The 16,820-nt window shown below is 40.0% G+C and overlaps 1 protein-coding gene across 1 annotated transcript; it reads left to right on the forward strand.

The window, feature by feature from the left end:
* The first annotated feature begins 1,150 nt into the window (after window positions 1–1,150).
* Window positions 1,151–16,642, forward strand: smad5 (SMAD family member 5). Its single transcript, XM_074674381.1, has 7 exons — window positions 1,151–1,370; window positions 9,019–9,886; window positions 12,037–12,324; window positions 12,565–12,672; window positions 14,980–15,201; window positions 15,304–15,560; window positions 15,674–16,642. The coding sequence occupies exons 2-7, from the start codon at window positions 9,484–9,486 to the stop codon at window positions 15,815–15,817; spliced, it is 1,422 nt and encodes a 473-aa protein (XP_074530482.1). The 5' UTR covers window positions 1,151–1,370; window positions 9,019–9,483; the 3' UTR covers window positions 15,818–16,642.
* Window positions 16,643–16,820: the final 178 nt, after the last annotated feature.

A 16,820-nucleotide genomic window follows, 5' to 3' on the forward strand; every position in this document is an offset into this window, starting at 1 on the left:
TTCCTCCATTACAATTACTATTTTTTTTTCCCAAACAGACAGAGAGATTACGACAAATATAGAGTTAGTTAAATAAAATAAAAAATTCTTGTGATTTTTATGGAAGCCCTAAAATGCTGTGATTGCCTACACAGTATTTTCTCTGTTTTTCCAAGACAACACAATCATTTTTGGTTGTTAATTAAAAACACATCAATAGGCTGATCACTATCATTAGCCAGAACAGGACTGCCTAATTGCCACTGCCTAGTCATAGCAAATAAACTTTTTACATTCAGATATCAGATGATTTAGACTGAGGTAAGAAAATAAAGTTGGGATTTAATAAACAACTGAAATTAATGCTTTATCTTGCAAAAACAAATTAATCTATTAATTAAATCATGACTTTTTTGGCCTCTCTATATTCTATGTATTCTAAATCTTTTTAAGTACATTTCGGCAGTCAGTAAAATCAAATCAATATCACAGAAATAAATAAGTAGGCAATTTTAAACAATATTTTCTCCAGAAAAAAAGTTCATAACAAGGGAGCGATAATCATAAAAGTAACATTTACAGTTTTAAAAGTAAAGGAAGGCACTTATAACTATTATTATTGTTATTATTATTATTATTATGATTATTATTATTAATAATAATAATAAAAATAATAATAATAATAATATTATTATTATTATTATTATTATTATTATTATTATTATTATTATTATTATTATTATTATTATTATTATCTCATCAACGCATAGGCTGCCAAAACTATAAAGAACTAACTACAAAAGACAACAAAACATGCAGCATTGCCGCAGGTTGAGGGAAGCCTATCACGACCACTTTTTTATGTCATGATGCATTAAACTGGATACAAAAAGACCCTCAGTTCAGTTCAACTTGTAAAAGGCTCAGGTGTTACAGGTGGTGTATAAAAGCAGTAAGCTATCTTGAAAATATGCCCAAGGTGGGGAAGTCTCTTCATTTGGAACATTCGAATCTATGCGCATGCGAAACCTTGTAACTGTTTGTAAAGTAAATAAACTAAATAAATGTTTGTTTTTCTTCCCATGTTTCTTCTTCAGAACTAAGCTGGTAAAATTCGTTGTGACTCCTGTGAGAATAGCATTTTTAGCGGCCTGTATCCAAATTCTGCTCCGCTCCAGCACCCAAGTGAGCACTAGTTTGTCAGGAAAGCGGAATGATACGAGCTCCGTCCCTCCGGTCTACGTATGTACAGGATCTGGAGGATAAGGAATGGAAGAGACAAAGGCAAGCAGTGTTTGAAAACGAGAGAAGATCTTAAAGAAAGGGAAAACTGTCCTTCAACGACCAAACAACACTAATCGGCGTCCATGGAGTTTGGACAGTGCTAGGAGGTATGAGAAAACGATTATTCCTCGTAACGTTCGTGAAGTTTAAGTGTGCTCCAGTGGGCTACATCAGCAGGGCACACAGGGCAGTGGCTCGATAACTTCCCTGGCTAACAGCTAGCTTAGCTTAGCTTCGGTTGTGAGGAGCTCCAAAAGTTTCTGGAATGGAGGAAGAGAAAGGGAGGGTAAATAAACCTACCTCATCAGTTAACACACACCCAATGTACAGTTTTTAAGTAATCGAAAAGAAAAGAGTTTATATTTGAGGTTTTAATCGAAACAGTGACAGTTATTTAACTGTAATTTTAAACTGACCAAGTTGTGTTCTTATGATATGAGCTAAGCTAGTTAGCAAATTCTTGAGGTTGCTTACACTAGCGACACACTGTAAGTAGCCAAAGCTACTGGAATAGCTGTTCTGTAAGATTGTGTTTTCTGTTTATCAAATGAAGTTTATAAGTAGCTCATATTATCTGTATTTGAACTGTTTTTAGGTTTGTTTAACGTGGGATGCGTCTCTTTCCCTCTGTGGGGTGGTAATGGTGCTGCTGGTGGTGGTGGGGTGGGGGTGTTGCTCATTCCCACACACTCGGTTTCCCGTATTGTCTTCCTCATGTACTTCATACTTACCAAACAATACACCCATGCGTCGTGCACGAATTTTACTGTCAGTGTTAGTGCCGAGACCTCGTTACGCATAATGACACATATTAAGGTTTATATTTATGTTCACAAATTCCCTTTTTTGTTAATCTGCTGTCTTTGTGGAGGGATGTGCGGCAGAGGAGTAACGCGTCTCTGCATAAATCATAACCTCGTGATCATCCAAATAAACTCCTTAAGCTATGAGTTTGCTGCTGTGTGTGAAAAACCTTTGCGTTTTTGAGATCAGTGTACGAAAATTCTTGCATACAAGCTTCCAGTGTAAACAAAAAATGTGCAATTTTTAAGACAATAATGGTAAAATAAGTCAGTTTAGAGCTCTAGTTGATCATATTTCACTAACGGTTGTATTTTTGGGTATCACATCCCAAATGCTCAGGAAATCTGACTTTTTTTTTTTTTACATGGCAATAGATATAGAAAGAAAAAGTATTGCGACATCAGTTTTATTCTGTATTGTGCAACCCTTTGAAAGTTTTTAAGGTGATAATTAATCCCATGGAATTTCTTGAAAATATGACGCCAAATAATGTGTTAGGTTGATAGGTTGTCATTCATTTAAAACATACATTTAGTTGAAAGCACAAGGGCAACTAGAGCTGATATGATTCCTTGAATGATTCGAGGTAATCGATTACAAAAAATACTCTAGTAATTTTCTCAGCCTCGAGGAATCGTTTAATTTTAATTTTAAAAAAGATCAAAGAGTGGTATTTCATCCCTCAAGCTACCTCTTATACAAAATAGCAACTAGCAGCAAATCTAGCTTCTTTTCTGGAGTTTGGAGACTAATGGGTCATTCTACGAAACAGGTGCCATTGGGGTCCACAACATTTGATGAGATGTACAAGGCACAAAAAATGTGTCAAAGTGTGTTTACAAATTTTGGAGCTACCAAAGCAAGTGCTCTTATTGACATGCTGTATCAGAAAATTCTATTTCTTTGAGAGAAAATTTTTCATTTGAAAAATAACTGCTCTTTAACTAAACAAAAATGTATTTTATCCGATTACTCGATTAATCTGATGGGATTTTCAGTAGAATACTCGAATACTAAAATATTCGATAGCTGCAGCCCTAAGGGCAACATATACAATTCTGTAGCTTTAAAAAAATTCTTTCTTGTGAATAAAAAATATATTCTTGTTTAAATTTGATGCCAACAACATGTTTCACGAGGCATGTCCACCATTCTGTTAGCCCACCTCTTTTTTTACTCAACACTCTGTAAACATTTGATAACAGAGGAAACTAGTTTCTGGAGTTTTGAAAGTGAAATATGGTCTTAGTGTCATTGCATCTGCTCAGCAGTATGTGTTATACAGGTCATAATGCACCAAATGTTTTTAAGTGCCAAACCTTAACTGCACTCAGACTCTTCTTTTTCATGAGGCTGTGAAAATTGTCGATCAGCATACGCTTGCTGCAAGGTGTTTCCTGAAAAAGGCAGTGGCTGGATGGCAGCATATGTTGCTACAGAGCCTGTGTTTATCTTTAGCATTAATGTTGCCCCCTTATTTATATTAGTCTACAGTGAGCTATTGTGCATCCCCACTGTCACAGGTGCTGGCTTTATAAAGACCTGTTTCCATTAAGTGATCTGGTATGGATCAGTACAGTTTGGTATGGATCTGATCGCTAAAGCCTCATCTTGATTGCGTTTCTGCAGCCACCTGTGCCCTTCTTAGTAGTCGGGGTGTAGGCTGTATACTGAAAGCTGCATATGCTACCAAATAGTGTGACAGCATAGCAACGTGACACAGTGTACCCCGCAGATAAATCAAAATGAAGAAGATAAATATGACACGGTTTTGTTTCAACACTTTTTTGTGACGCCATTTTCCAAACAAAAAGAAAGATGTCTTCACAAAGTCAGCTGGAGATTAAAACATGGCAGTTTTATATGTTGTTCTTTATTACTACTGTCTCACGGGACCTCCCTCTTCTTCTTCTTCGTCGCCACTATTTTCAAACAAACGTGACATATCAGCTCATTGGTGTTCATGAGCTCACACTTTGTTCATTCTGATAAAAAAACAAAATATTCCCACACTGGGACTGTGGCAGGCGGCTTAAGAACCGTATCTTTCGTGCCATCACTCATATCAGTGTGTGTTTCCTCCTTACCCCTCAGGACACTCGCTTTAGCTTTCCCTGTGTACGCGCGAGCAGCCCCAAAAGATGCTAAAGATCGCATATTTGACAGATGCTCACTCCGCTATAAATCCGCTATAGAACCTATGCACCCCGTTGTTAGGAAAGATAGACGTAGAGAGCCATCTCCTCATTCAGCATCTTTGGTTGAAAGAGAGGAGGAAAACAAACATGCATGCACTTGTCAGTTTATCGAGGCCAGCAAACTTACCGAGGATGTTTTTATTTATCGTTCGGTTAATTGATTTATTGATTATCGTGACAGGCCTAATTCCGTCTGTAGTACCGAGTACCCATTCCTGTAAAATCAAAAGGTACCAAGTTCAGGTACCTAAACGCATCCTTGTGACTGTGAGGGAGTGGAAGAGTAGGCGATTTTCCATGGACATAGACATGAACACTGCATTGCAAGTTTATTGAGAAATAGATATGTTCAAATGAAAAAAAAATGTGATTTTATTATTAAGCAAATTAATATTTACTACCAAATAAACACATAAAAAGAACAGACAATTGGTACCGATGAGTAACGCTACCAATTGCCAGGCACTGAGCATCAGTACCGTATCGTTTCAAATGTGAAAGGTACCTGTCCTACACCCCAGTCTATCTAAAATGGGTTTAAGCACAAAATATTTCTATAATGCTCCTTTTGTGCCCAGCCATGTTACTAACCTTTTAAAAAAAAGATATCTTTTATTTGAGATATGTTCTTTCAGTTTTTCATATGGGTTTACAAACCCCACATCATAATTTGTTTGGCATGGACTGAAATGTGATGATGTAAAAATCTGATTTGATAATTTGAAGCATGGGGTTCCTGCTGTGTAAGCTCTGTGGTTTATCTTTGGATTATAATGACCTGAGTGTGGATCATCTGATCACAGTGAATAACAGAGAAATAGATCAACATGATTACTATAGATCCAGGTTATGACTCATATCTGAGCTGCTCTGATGATCTTTGCTTGTGTTCAGCCCTCTGTGTGTCATTCACAGCATGTGGAGGCATTGATCGTGCATTATTTAAGGGTTTTACACGGAAACACAGGACAGATCCTAACGTTGATGCAACAAGACAAAAAGCATGAGAAACACAGTGTTCAGAGGTTTTTACATTAAATATTTGAAGAAGCCAATCCCTGATCACATCTTTGACTTTTTCCTTCTCAAACACGTTAATAAATCATACACAGTCTTCCTCATTGATCAAGTAGAGACTTTACGTAGTTAGTCACTATTTTCACACATTATCCAACACCAGAAGTGTGTCGCCACATGTTGGAAAGAGTTCAGAAGAATGAAAGATTTCCACAAGATGTAGCAGAGAAACATTAGATAAGTTGTATTTGAGAAGCAGGAGGAGGTGTGTGTTCCTCAACATGTTTGTTGGTCAGCACACATGAGAGCACACACGGTCAGGCCAATGTGAACAGATGCCTTCAGACCACCTCTGTGTGTGGACTGAGGGCTTGAATGTCAACGTGCATCAATAAGCTTTTACACTTTGAGTTTAGACTCCAGCCCAGGTCCCATCTATTATTTATGTGTATGAATTATTATCATTAGGAGATCACATGCTTCATGCTGTCACACCGCCAACAAATATCCATTCTGCTGCGACCATTAGCTTTAAATATTCCACTTTTCTTTGCCCTTCTCAGCAATTAACTCATAAATCGTTAATGAGGGAGTGCAGCAGAGGCCGCTCTGCCTCTCATAGTGTCATGTGGAAATGCTGATGAGCTGGGTCTCAGGTAAAAAGGACTGACATTATTGGTGTCTGCTTTGTTGAAGTGGTTTTTGACTTTCTCTGAAGAAAATACTTGCACCTGTATATTAAATAAGAAAAAATGCTGCATCACGATAATCAATAAATCAATTAACAGAACGATAAAGAAAAATGTCCTCGGTAAGTTTGCCAGCCTCGATAAACTGACACGTGCATGCATGTTTGTTTTCCTCCTCTCTTTCGACCAAAGAGGCTGAATGAGAAGATGGCTCACTACGTCTATCTTTCTTAACATCGGGGTGCATAGGTTCTATAGCGGATTTATAGCGGAGTGAGCATCTGTCAAAAATGCGATCTTAAGCATCTTTTGCGACGGGGCTGCTCGCGTGTACACAGAGAGAGAGCTGAAGTGAGCGTCCTGAGGAGTAAGGAGGAAACGCACACTAATATGAGTGATGGCACGAAAGATACGGTTCTTAAGCCGCCTGCCACAGTCCCAGTGTGGGAATATTTTGTTTTTTTATCAGAATGAACAAAGTGTGAGCTCATGAGCACCAACGAGCTGATATGTCGCATTTGTTTGAAAATAGTGGCGATGAAGAAGAAGAAGGAGAGGTGCAGCGGAGCCTTGTTCTTTGACAGTCTGCTCTTACTGAGGCTTTTGGTCGGCAAAGTAAATAGAAATAAAAGCGTCAAATGGTGGGCGCTCAAAGACAGCTACAGGTCTTTAGAGACAGGGTCTATATTTTATTGTTTTTGATTAGTATTAATTATTTTCATTGACATGTATTTTTTTCTAAAAGAGAGTCCATTTCATTTTCATTGTATTTTTTCTCTCTTGTTAAATTTATTCTATTTTTTGTTTAATTTATTTTATTTAAAAGATCCTGACCTTTTAATTACAGTTAAGTTTCTTGCTTTTGATATGGTGTACTCACTTTATTATCCTTTATCATAATTACATCAATGAAAAAATGGAAAAAAAATCAAAATAATATTGACAATAATATCGTTTATCAGCAATAATATTTTGGAAAATTATCGTCTAGCAAAATTTGTTATCGTGACAGGCCTATGCATTACCACATATTTTAGATTGGAGCCAAACTGTAAGATTATCCGACAATGCGACTGTCTCAAGTATTGATCATTCTGTGAGAAATGTTACGTACCATATGTTTCACAAACATTTTTTTACTAAATGTTTTTAGTTTCCAACAAAATGACAGGAATGATGAAAGTTATGATAAATCAAAAAGACAGAGGAAGACTGAGGATGTGTAACAGCTCAGCTCTGATGTCATTAAATTAGACCAACTCTTGGGTCCTGTCCAGGATGAGATCTGCTTCCTGTTGCTCCACGGATCGTAGTCACTGAGGGCTTCATACCAGCCCAGAGTGGAGCGTAATGTCTCTGTGACTTTGACAGAGAATAATGGCTATTCCTCGGCACAGCCTGCTTTTCTTTCCCGCTGCTGTAAGGAAAGCTCCTAAAGTGTGTTTTTAAAGTTATAATGTGTTAAACATTCAGGAGCTAAACAGTGAAGACACACTATCCAAGATCTTTGTCATAAAGAGCAAAGTCTTTAAAAAAGCAAATTCTCAACGCGAATAAACTAACACAGTTTACCCTTCATTTTAAACATGGCCCAGCAGAGTCTTGTATGTCAAACTTTCAAGAAAACACTAGTTTCTGAATTCTGGTTTGTATTGAGAAATTCCTCTGTTTGGGCCTTAAATAGATATGTGGGGGCAGGGCAAGTTTGGTTGCATGTAAAAGAGCCCTTTACAGTCTGATTCACATTTAAATTATCAGGGAAAAAATTCAAAATTCTGAAGGCATTGTGGCTTTTATTTTGGTGTGGGCGTGCACCACGATCATTTCCATGTTGCAGAAACCCTGGATATACCTCTGTGCTGTAGCGGTGTTGAGGTCAGATGTAGCTTCGTGGGATGAAGCAGATTTGTGCTGTACACCTGCTTCCTTACTGCTTCCATGGCCAGGGGGAACTCCTGTCATCATGTGGTGGTGATGTTACGGAAATGTTCTCGGAGAAGGATTAAAAACAGTAGAATAAGAAGCCTTTGACTTCGCTTTATTCCTTTTTTGAGTTATGGATTCAGATTGAATTATTTAAAGCAGTCTAATTTAGGGCTGCAGCTATCAAATAATTTAGTATTCGAGTACTCTACTGAAAATCCCATCAGATTAATCGAGTAATCTGATAAAATACATTTTTGTTTAGTTAAAGATCAGTTATTTTTCGAATGAAATTTTTTCTCTTTAAGAAATAGAATTTTCTGATACAGCATGTCAATAAGAGCACTTGCTTTGGTAGCTCCAAAATTTGTAAACACGCTTTGACACATTTTTTTGTGCCTTGTACATCTCATCAAATACTGCGGACCCCAATGGCACCCGCTTCGTAGAATGACCCATTAGTCTCCGAACTCCAGAAAAGAAGCTAGATTTGTTGCTAGTTGCTATTTTGTATAAGAGGTAGCTTGAGGGATCTGAAAACTCTCTTAATATGGCCTCAGCTCTATTTGAAAAACCACTCTTTGATCTTTTTTTATAAAATAAACAATTCCTTGAGGCGGAGAAAATTACTCGTGTATTTTTTGTAATCGAGTACCTCGAATCATTCGAGGAATCGTTTCAGCTATAGTCTGAGTATTAAATTAGGTGTGAGGGCTGGTTTCAGTGACGGAAAGATTTGAGACAAAGAATTAAAACACTGAATAGAAATGACTAAAAATGTACGGATTCATGTAGCGTGGCGTTTATGAGCTCGGGCGTATTAATGATGCATAATTAGTGCCCCCAGTTGCACCACTTTGGCAGTGTTACTCCAGTTGCTGGTTATTGCTGGGCTGAGCTTTCAGATGGTGAGAGGATCCTGCGGGACTTCAGACGTTACTCCCTGGTCTTATCAGGGGGAAACGGGTGTTTTGCTGACCGTCACTTTTCATCTTCTAGTCTTCCCCAATTCACAGGTTTCACTGGCCTTCACATTAATAGTCACTGGTTTACATCTTGTCAATCATTTTGATGTTTATGTAATCACATTGAATGTGTCTCCTTTTTTCTTTTCTGTTCTGCAGACTGGAGTTGGAAACCAACCAGTAATTGATGGACTGTTTCTTGCCTGTTTACCTGCTCTGGACGGTTTGACTGAAGTCCTGATCACAGCTGCAGCCTGCTCCTCCTCCTCCTCCTCCCGTCTGTGAGGGTGGTGACCAAACTGTGGACAGCGTGCTACAGGGCCCTTCCTGAGCAGCAGCAGCTGTGTCCTGCTTGCTGACTCCCATTCCTCCCCTGCTTCCTGTCCTTGTTGGTCAGACAAGGCTACAGCCTCCTCCACCACACCCCTTATCTCTTTTGGTCTCTAATACTCCAACCCCCACCCCTCCCACTCCCCTGCCCCCTCATCGCTGATCTTACTTTACTTCCCTTTCGTATGTTTTAGGTTTCACTGTTCACTGTAAACTTGGTGGTTAAGAACTTTGGACCCCCTTGGTCCCCCCAGGAGTGAGTCCTCCTTTTCTACCTATAATCCAGCCTACAACATGACCTCAATGTCCAGCCTCTTCTCCTTCACGAGCCCAGCAGTCAAGCGCCTGCTTGGATGGAAGCAGGGAGACGAGGAGGAGAAATGGGCAGAGAAAGCCGTGGACGCTCTGGTGAAGAAGCTGAAGAAGAAAAAAGGAGCGATGGAGGATCTGGAGAAAGCCCTCAGCTGCCCGGGGCAGCCCAGCAAGTGTGTAACCATTCCAAGATCATTGGATGGCCGGCTACAGGTTTCCCATCGGAAAGGTCTGCCTCACGTCATCTACTGCAGAGTGTGGCGCTGGCCGGACCTTCAGTCCCACCATGAGCTCAAGCCTCTGGAGGTGTGCGAGTACCCGTTTGGTTCCAAACAGAAGGAGGTCTGCATAAACCCGTATCACTACAAACGAGTTGAGAGTCCTGGTGGGTACCTCTGTTTTATTTTCAATAATGAAGTGAAATATTTACTCGTCTCTTTTTAATGCACTCATCAGTGGATGGGATACCTTAAGCAGCAGCTGAACAATTTGTCTTTGTCAAACTGTGATGGTCAGACCGCTGGGTCAGAGTTTCTTGTGATGTGTCACTATCTGCAGCGTATAGTCCCTACCAAAAAATGATACTAGTGAGGGCAAGTGAGCTGGCTACAGGGTAGTGGGTGGCATTGACCAAGGCTCATCTGTGTGCATGGGAAGTGAAATCCAGCCCGACTATCTGAGTCTTGGTGTGCAAAAAAAAAACTATTCCGTCCTTGTAAGTCTGTCACTTAGAAGGCAGAAAATTCTGCAATATGGGTGTCACACTTGAGGTGTTTCTATGGCCGTGAATGAAACTGATTGACCAGAGACGCTGCATCAGTGCAGAGTATTTACTCTCTAGTTCTCGCTGCAGTAGGCTGAAGAAGTGACGGTGACAAAACAACACGACCTTCATGACTCTTTTTAAACTGTTGGCTCATGTCTAACTGAGAACACAGGTGTGATTTTAAATTTGTCTTTAAAGGATAAGTTTGGTTTATACAGCTTTTACATTGTTTATAGAATTAAGTAAAACAAAATACTCAACCAGAAGGTTTTCCTGATCCAAGCAGTGCTTCGGGGGATATTTAGATCCAAAATTGTGCATCGGACTTCCGTATAATGAGATCCATCGGGGCATAGACAGCTCCGCTCCTAAAACTGCATTAATCGTCCAAAAACTCATGTTTTTCACCAATATTCCATCATGGTCCGCTCCGGGTTAGTCCTCTGCTGCAGTCTGTGTCAATCCAGACAGCGCTGTTTGGCTGTAATGACCTCTGAACTGACAAAGACTTTGTTACGTTTGTCCCTCAAAGAAAGGAGTCGGCTCTCCAGCAAGTACTGGAGTACTCTCCAGTACTTCCTGCTTCCCCCCTAGAGAGTACTGGAGAGTCAGCTCTCATGAGAACTGACTCCACTTCCTCCTTTCTTTGAGGGACAAATGTAAACAAAGTCTACGTCAGTTCAGAGGTCATTACAGTCACACAGCACTGTCTGGAGTGACACAGACTGCAGCAGAGGACTAACCCGGAGCAGACCATGATGGAATATTGGTGAAAAACATGAGTTTTTGGACGATTAATGTAGTTTTAGGAGCGGCGCTGTCTATGCCCCGATGGATCTCATTATACGGAAGTCCGCTGCACGATTTTGGATCTAAATATCTCCCGAAGCACTGCTTGGATCAGGAAAACCTTCTGGGTGAGTATTTTGTTCTACTTCATTCTATAAACAATGTAAGAGCTGTATAAACCGAAATTATCCTTTAACTCAGTTTGAAATGATACTGCTTTTTAACACACCTCGAGGTTTAAACTGTGAGCCTGTTGGAAATGAAGGAGAGCAGGAGCATCACAGGCTCAGGAGAAATACCAGTTGTCATGCTTTGTGTTGTACTCAGTAAGTGGCTCAGTCTCTCCTGTTGTTCCTGTCTTGTCCATTATATGATTCAATACATAGTTTACATCTCTACATACTTTGATTTACATGATCACAGCATGATTCTGCACTTTAGTCCACAAAAACTCACTGTGGTGAAGATACAGACTGTTTATAATGTGGATGAGTGCTTCTATTCTGCGTGTGTCTTCATCTCCAGCTTCTTGTTTACATATTTTTTATTCTAGAAGTGAAGTGAGAGTAAAAGACTGATACAGATACATAAAGGCATGTCAATGATGATGCTTGCCTGTTTTATGGTTTGTCAGTTTGTGTAAGAAACTTGTAGACATACCCTCACCAAGAAAAGAAATGCCAGCATCAGTCCTTGTGACACAAAGTGTGATTTGGCACCAAGGCTAATTTTCCAAGAGTGTGCCAAGAACACTGCCCGTCTTTGTCAATAACAGGAAGAACACATTATTTACAAGGATTGACTATTCCAGCACATAAGCCAAACTTAAGCCAGGGTTTTAGGGGAAGGTGTGTGTGTTAGTTAGATGTCACCTCCTGAAATAAAATGATCAGCTCATTTGAAAAGAAGAAAATACCATGCCAATGTTGTGTATAAATATCAAAGTCGACTTATTTACTGATCCTCTGTCCTCCACCCAGTGCTCCCTCCTGTCCTCGTACCACGGCACAGCGAGTTCAACCCCCAGCACAGCCTGCTCGTACAATTCCGCAATCTCACCCACAATGAGCCACACATGCCACTCAACGCCACCTTTCCCGAGTCCTTCCAGCAGCCACACAGCGGGGGCAGCAGCACCAGTGGAGGAGGTGGGGGCAGTTCCTTTCCCATCTCCCCCTTGTCGCCGTACCCTTCTTCACCAGCCAGCAGTGGTACTTATCCAAACTCTCCTGCCAGCTCGGGGCCATCCAGTCCATTCCAGCTCCCAGGTAAACTCTACGTACTCCTTCATGGGTGTTAATACAAACTGTCCTCCCCCTGTGACCTCTGATTCCTTCACTGTGGGGTCTAAAGAGATCGAGTAGGACAGTGTTATCAAACAATTTGACCACAGACATTAACATGTACACAAACACAGTGTACACAGAGACATTTTGAGTGCTATACGTTAAAGATTCAGTTTTTTACTTTACTGGTCTCATCCTCTTTCTCTGCACTTTATCTACCAGCTGACACCCCGCCCCCGGCCTACATGCCCCCTGATGAACAGCTGGGTCAGGAGAGCCAGTCCATGGAAACATGTAGCACCATGGCTCCAGCCACCATCAACAGAGGGGGTGAGCAGTGCACACACTTACACTGACATCAGATCTGTGCTGAGAAACACAGAAAATGTTTGGTGCTGATGAGAAGATTCAGATTGATCTCCTTTCAAATCAAAATAACTGCAGCAGTAGTTGCCTCTATAAGATGCATCTTGAGGCGTTTTATTTCATTTAGATCTTTTATGTGAACAGGAAAAAAATCGCCCCTTCAGTTTTTGACCCACCTGTTGTTATTCACTCAATGCCCAAAAAGCAGGTTCAACAAACGGAGTCGAAACTTTGAACTTGATTTACTCTCAGATCAGAGAGTACGAGTTAATGGTTATAAAACAGCGGATTTGAGCCCAATCGATCGACTCTGAGATTGACCCACTGTTCAGCACCTGTGGTGCTGTAAAAAGATGATCTCAAAGAGCTCTTATACAACAACTCAACACAATGGTGTCTTACGCAGTCAGACTTCGTTGAGTAAGACTCTATATCCTGAGAGAAAACAGCTGTTTGAGGTAATGATTTAGTTTGAATGTATTTTAGTTAGTGCTGTCAGGCGATTAAAAAAAATAATCGAATTAATTACAGGATTTGTAATTAATTAATCTAATTAATCACATTTTAATCTCATATCTGCTTAAGGTCCCAAAATAAAGAATTGAATTCCGGGACATTAAAATTACATTAACAGACATAAAAAAAAAATACGGTGGGAATAAATACAACACATTTTTAGGTACCCTGAGGCATAAGGAACACATGAAAAAAGTTTTATGGTTCTATCTTTACAAAATCTACACAGTCCTGCACCTAAGATAAGCTGATTTGATTTTTAGGACGTTTTTTGCTTCTGTCACATTTTTACTCGATGTGGACTAATTTTTCACTGCAATATGAACTTCTATACTTCTATGAGGTCAGGAGAACCAGGGCTAAAGGCTAAAAACTGTGAGGAACTATGTACAAAACACTTTATTCAAGTCTTGGATCAAAGAAAAGTGAAGTATTTTCAGTTTAACATGCTCTGAACACACAAACTGTTTCTTATTGGTGCAGAGCATCCTCAAGCTGAAACATGACACTAGGAAGATGGAAGCAAATTTTCAAAGAATTCTTTAGATTTATTTACAGGACAAATATCGATCATTCAGGGCTTCTTTAATGCAGCAAAGAGTGTAGAATTATCTGTTTTTTACAGAATTGAGCTAGAGCAAACGGTTGATTTTCTATAGATTTTCAAAAAAGGACGTGTGAATAAACGAGATGTGGACAGCAGTCCCCCAAAAATCACTCTCGCTTCCCCGCCGGTTTAAAGCAGGTTGCTGACGTCACGTGTGATATATTCAGGGACCGTTTGAAATCTGAGAATCTGACAAAAACACCACTTTTTTACAGCTTTTGAATAGGGTTTGTTAATGCCAGACACTTGAAAATAAGTGCATTTTTGAACCCACCACGGATTTGGGATCCAGATTAATCTGCGTTAATTTTTATAACGTGTTAATTTGCAGTGTAATGAATTAATCTAATTGACCAGTTAAAATGACAGCCCTAATTTTAATCATCTAACATTAAATTACATTGGTAGCACGACTGAAAACTTGTGTGCTGTCAGACTTGTTTTTAAATGGATCGTATCGGGTTGGAGAGAGGTGAACTTGTAATCGCATGAAAAAGAAATACATGTAAGTAGTTTCGACAGAAAAGGCAAAAAGAAGCACCCTCCAACCTAAAACTATTAAAGGTGTCTAACTAAACAGACTACAGAAAGGTAAAAAAAAAATTTTAAAAAACTTAGCCCAAAAATATCCTTTTCTTATTATCCTTGTTACATTACTGTTTGCTGTATTCAGGCATAAAACGGTTTCACACACACAATAGTCCTCTCACCTATATCCTGTTTTTCAATGAATCACACCGAAAGACCACCTGCATGCTCTGGTGTAAGAGCACGCTCATTACAGGTGACGTTAGTGATCTGAGGCAGATACTCGATTGAATTCAAAAAAGAAGAAACACTCCAGTTGTCATGATTAAAGTAACTCTGCAGATTAACATGGCTCCTTCATCTATTGGCTCCTTAAAGAACAGATTTAACAAACTTTACATCTGTGTCTACACACACGATACAGACTGAATGACGGAGAGAAACTTTCAGAGAGGGAAATTTAGGGTTTGATTACAGCAACTGACTTAGAACTCCTGTAACCTCTCTTTCTGGACCAGGTTTGACTCACCTCCCTCAGTTTTCCTCATTTCAGGGCTAACGCACTGTGAGTTCTCAGTAAACCTGCGTCCTCAAACATGCCTGTTGTCTCTTTTTCACAGATGTTCAACCAGTGGAGTATGAGGAGCCAAGCCACTGGTGCTCTATCGTCTACTATGAACTGAACAATCGTGTAGGTGAGGCTTACCATGCTTCGTCAACCAGTGTACTGGTGGACGGCTTCACCGACCCTTCAAACAACAAGAACCGCTTCTGCCTGGGGCTGCTTTCCAATGTCAACCGCAACTCTACAATCGAGAATACCCGGAGACACATTGGCAAAGGTTTGTCCACAGCCACATACAGCTGATGGGGTATGTTAGTGAGGTTTAATGAAGGCTGGTCTAATAACCGGGCTATTGTGTGTGTGTGTGTCTGTTCATCAGGAGTGCACCTGTACTACGTGGGCGGGGAGGTGTATGCAGAGTGCCTCAGTGACACCAGCATCTTTGTGCAGAGCCGAAACTGTAATTACCATCACGGCTTCCATCCCACCACTGTCTGCAAGATCCCCAGTGGATGTAGCCTTAAGATTTTCAACAACCAGGAGTTTGCTCAGCTTCTGGCGCAGTCAGTCAACCACGGCTTTGAGGCCGTCTATGAGCTCACTAAGATGTGCACCATTAGGATGAGCTTTGTCAAGGTAAGGCTTCGCTGGGAGAGGAGCACACAGCGGACACAGCAGTACAAGCCGCATTATTTCTCTTCTCAACAAGCAGATGTAATAATAATTCAGCGTCATCTGTCTCCTCACAGGGCTGGGGTGCAGAGTATCACAGACAAGATGTCACCAGCACCCCCTGCTGGATAGAGGTGCACCTGCATGGGCCTCTTCAGTGGCTGGACAAGGTGCTAACTCAAATGGGCTCACCTCTTAACCCAATCTCCTCTGTGTCCTAATGATAGTCCCGTGGGAGCTTGGGAAATCCTATCTACATGTTTTTAACCTTCCTGCTCTTCCCCTCTGTGATTTATAATTTAATTTGTTCTTAAAGGCTGAACGGTTTACTCTTACCTTTGGGAAAGGATGTTGAACTGTGGCTGGAAATGTAACAACAACCAGAGTAGACGGTGTCATTTATCAGAATAACATCACAACAGAAACCGAAAAAAGGAACACCAGGTGATAACAAACACAGAACTGCTTGACATGCTTAAAGGAGAGTTGAGGCCATCTTTTGTTGAGCTTAAATACAAGTCAGAAAATATTTTTTTTGCATTGTTGTTTTCTTAATGTTTTTATTTCTTAGTATGTGTAATTAATTCTGAAGCAGAAATGTCATTACTCACCTTGCGTCCCACAGACAGATTGGATTGTTACTGAAAGTAATTTCATCTTGGTCTCAACATTAACAAGCTCAACAGACACAGTTGTTATAACAGGTAGGATCAAATATAACAAAAAAGACAAAAAGCTTTCTCCTCTTTCTCTGCTACTAAAATCAACACTGAGCCTCCTGCCTTTGAAGAAATGATGACTACGCTGGATGATGATTTCAACACAGGAGCTCTGTAAACTGACCATAAAGTGACAACACTTAAACTCTGTTGAGGTAGAAGTAGTCAGTTTGACGTAATCAGAGGAAGGACATGATTAGTTTTCATTCGTCTTCACTCACATAAGAGTGACTATTTTCCATGTCTATTGTATTAACAGAAATGTGCACTCATGGTTTTTACAGACATTTTTGATTTTGGTGTGGTCAAGGTAACATGTTCATAGAAAATTGACATTATTAGCTAAATGAAATAAAAAGGTTATTCTGTAAACTCTTGTATCCTGTAATTATTGTTTATGGGTTTTTTTTAGTAGATCTTCATAAGATGCAAACACTGGCCAGGCACACGCTTGACAACTTTAAGATCTTAACCCATTTTAAAACTATAGGGGAGAATTTATAAG

This window comes from Halichoeres trimaculatus, unplaced genomic scaffold (assembly GCF_033239565.1).
Source record: "Halichoeres trimaculatus isolate MK-OKI-2021-1 unplaced genomic scaffold, fHalTri1.1 fHalTri1_scaffold_7, whole genome shotgun sequence".
Taxonomy (NCBI): Eukaryota; Metazoa; Chordata; class Actinopteri; order Labriformes; family Labridae; genus Halichoeres; species Halichoeres trimaculatus.

Bases quoted from the DNA above. Each gene is read 5' to 3' on its own strand.
- smad5 (XM_074674381.1), top strand. From the start codon at position 9,484: ATGACCTCAATGTCCAGCCTCTTCTCCTTCACGAGCCCAGCAGTCAAG. The intron at 12,325-12,564 runs GTAAACTCTACG...TTTATCTACCAG, and splicing joins CAGTCCATTCCAGCTCCCAG to CTGACACCCCGCCCCCGGCC. The intron at 12,673-14,979 runs GTGAGCAGTGCA...TCTTTTTCACAG, and splicing joins AGCCACCATCAACAGAGGGG to ATGTTCAACCAGTGGAGTAT.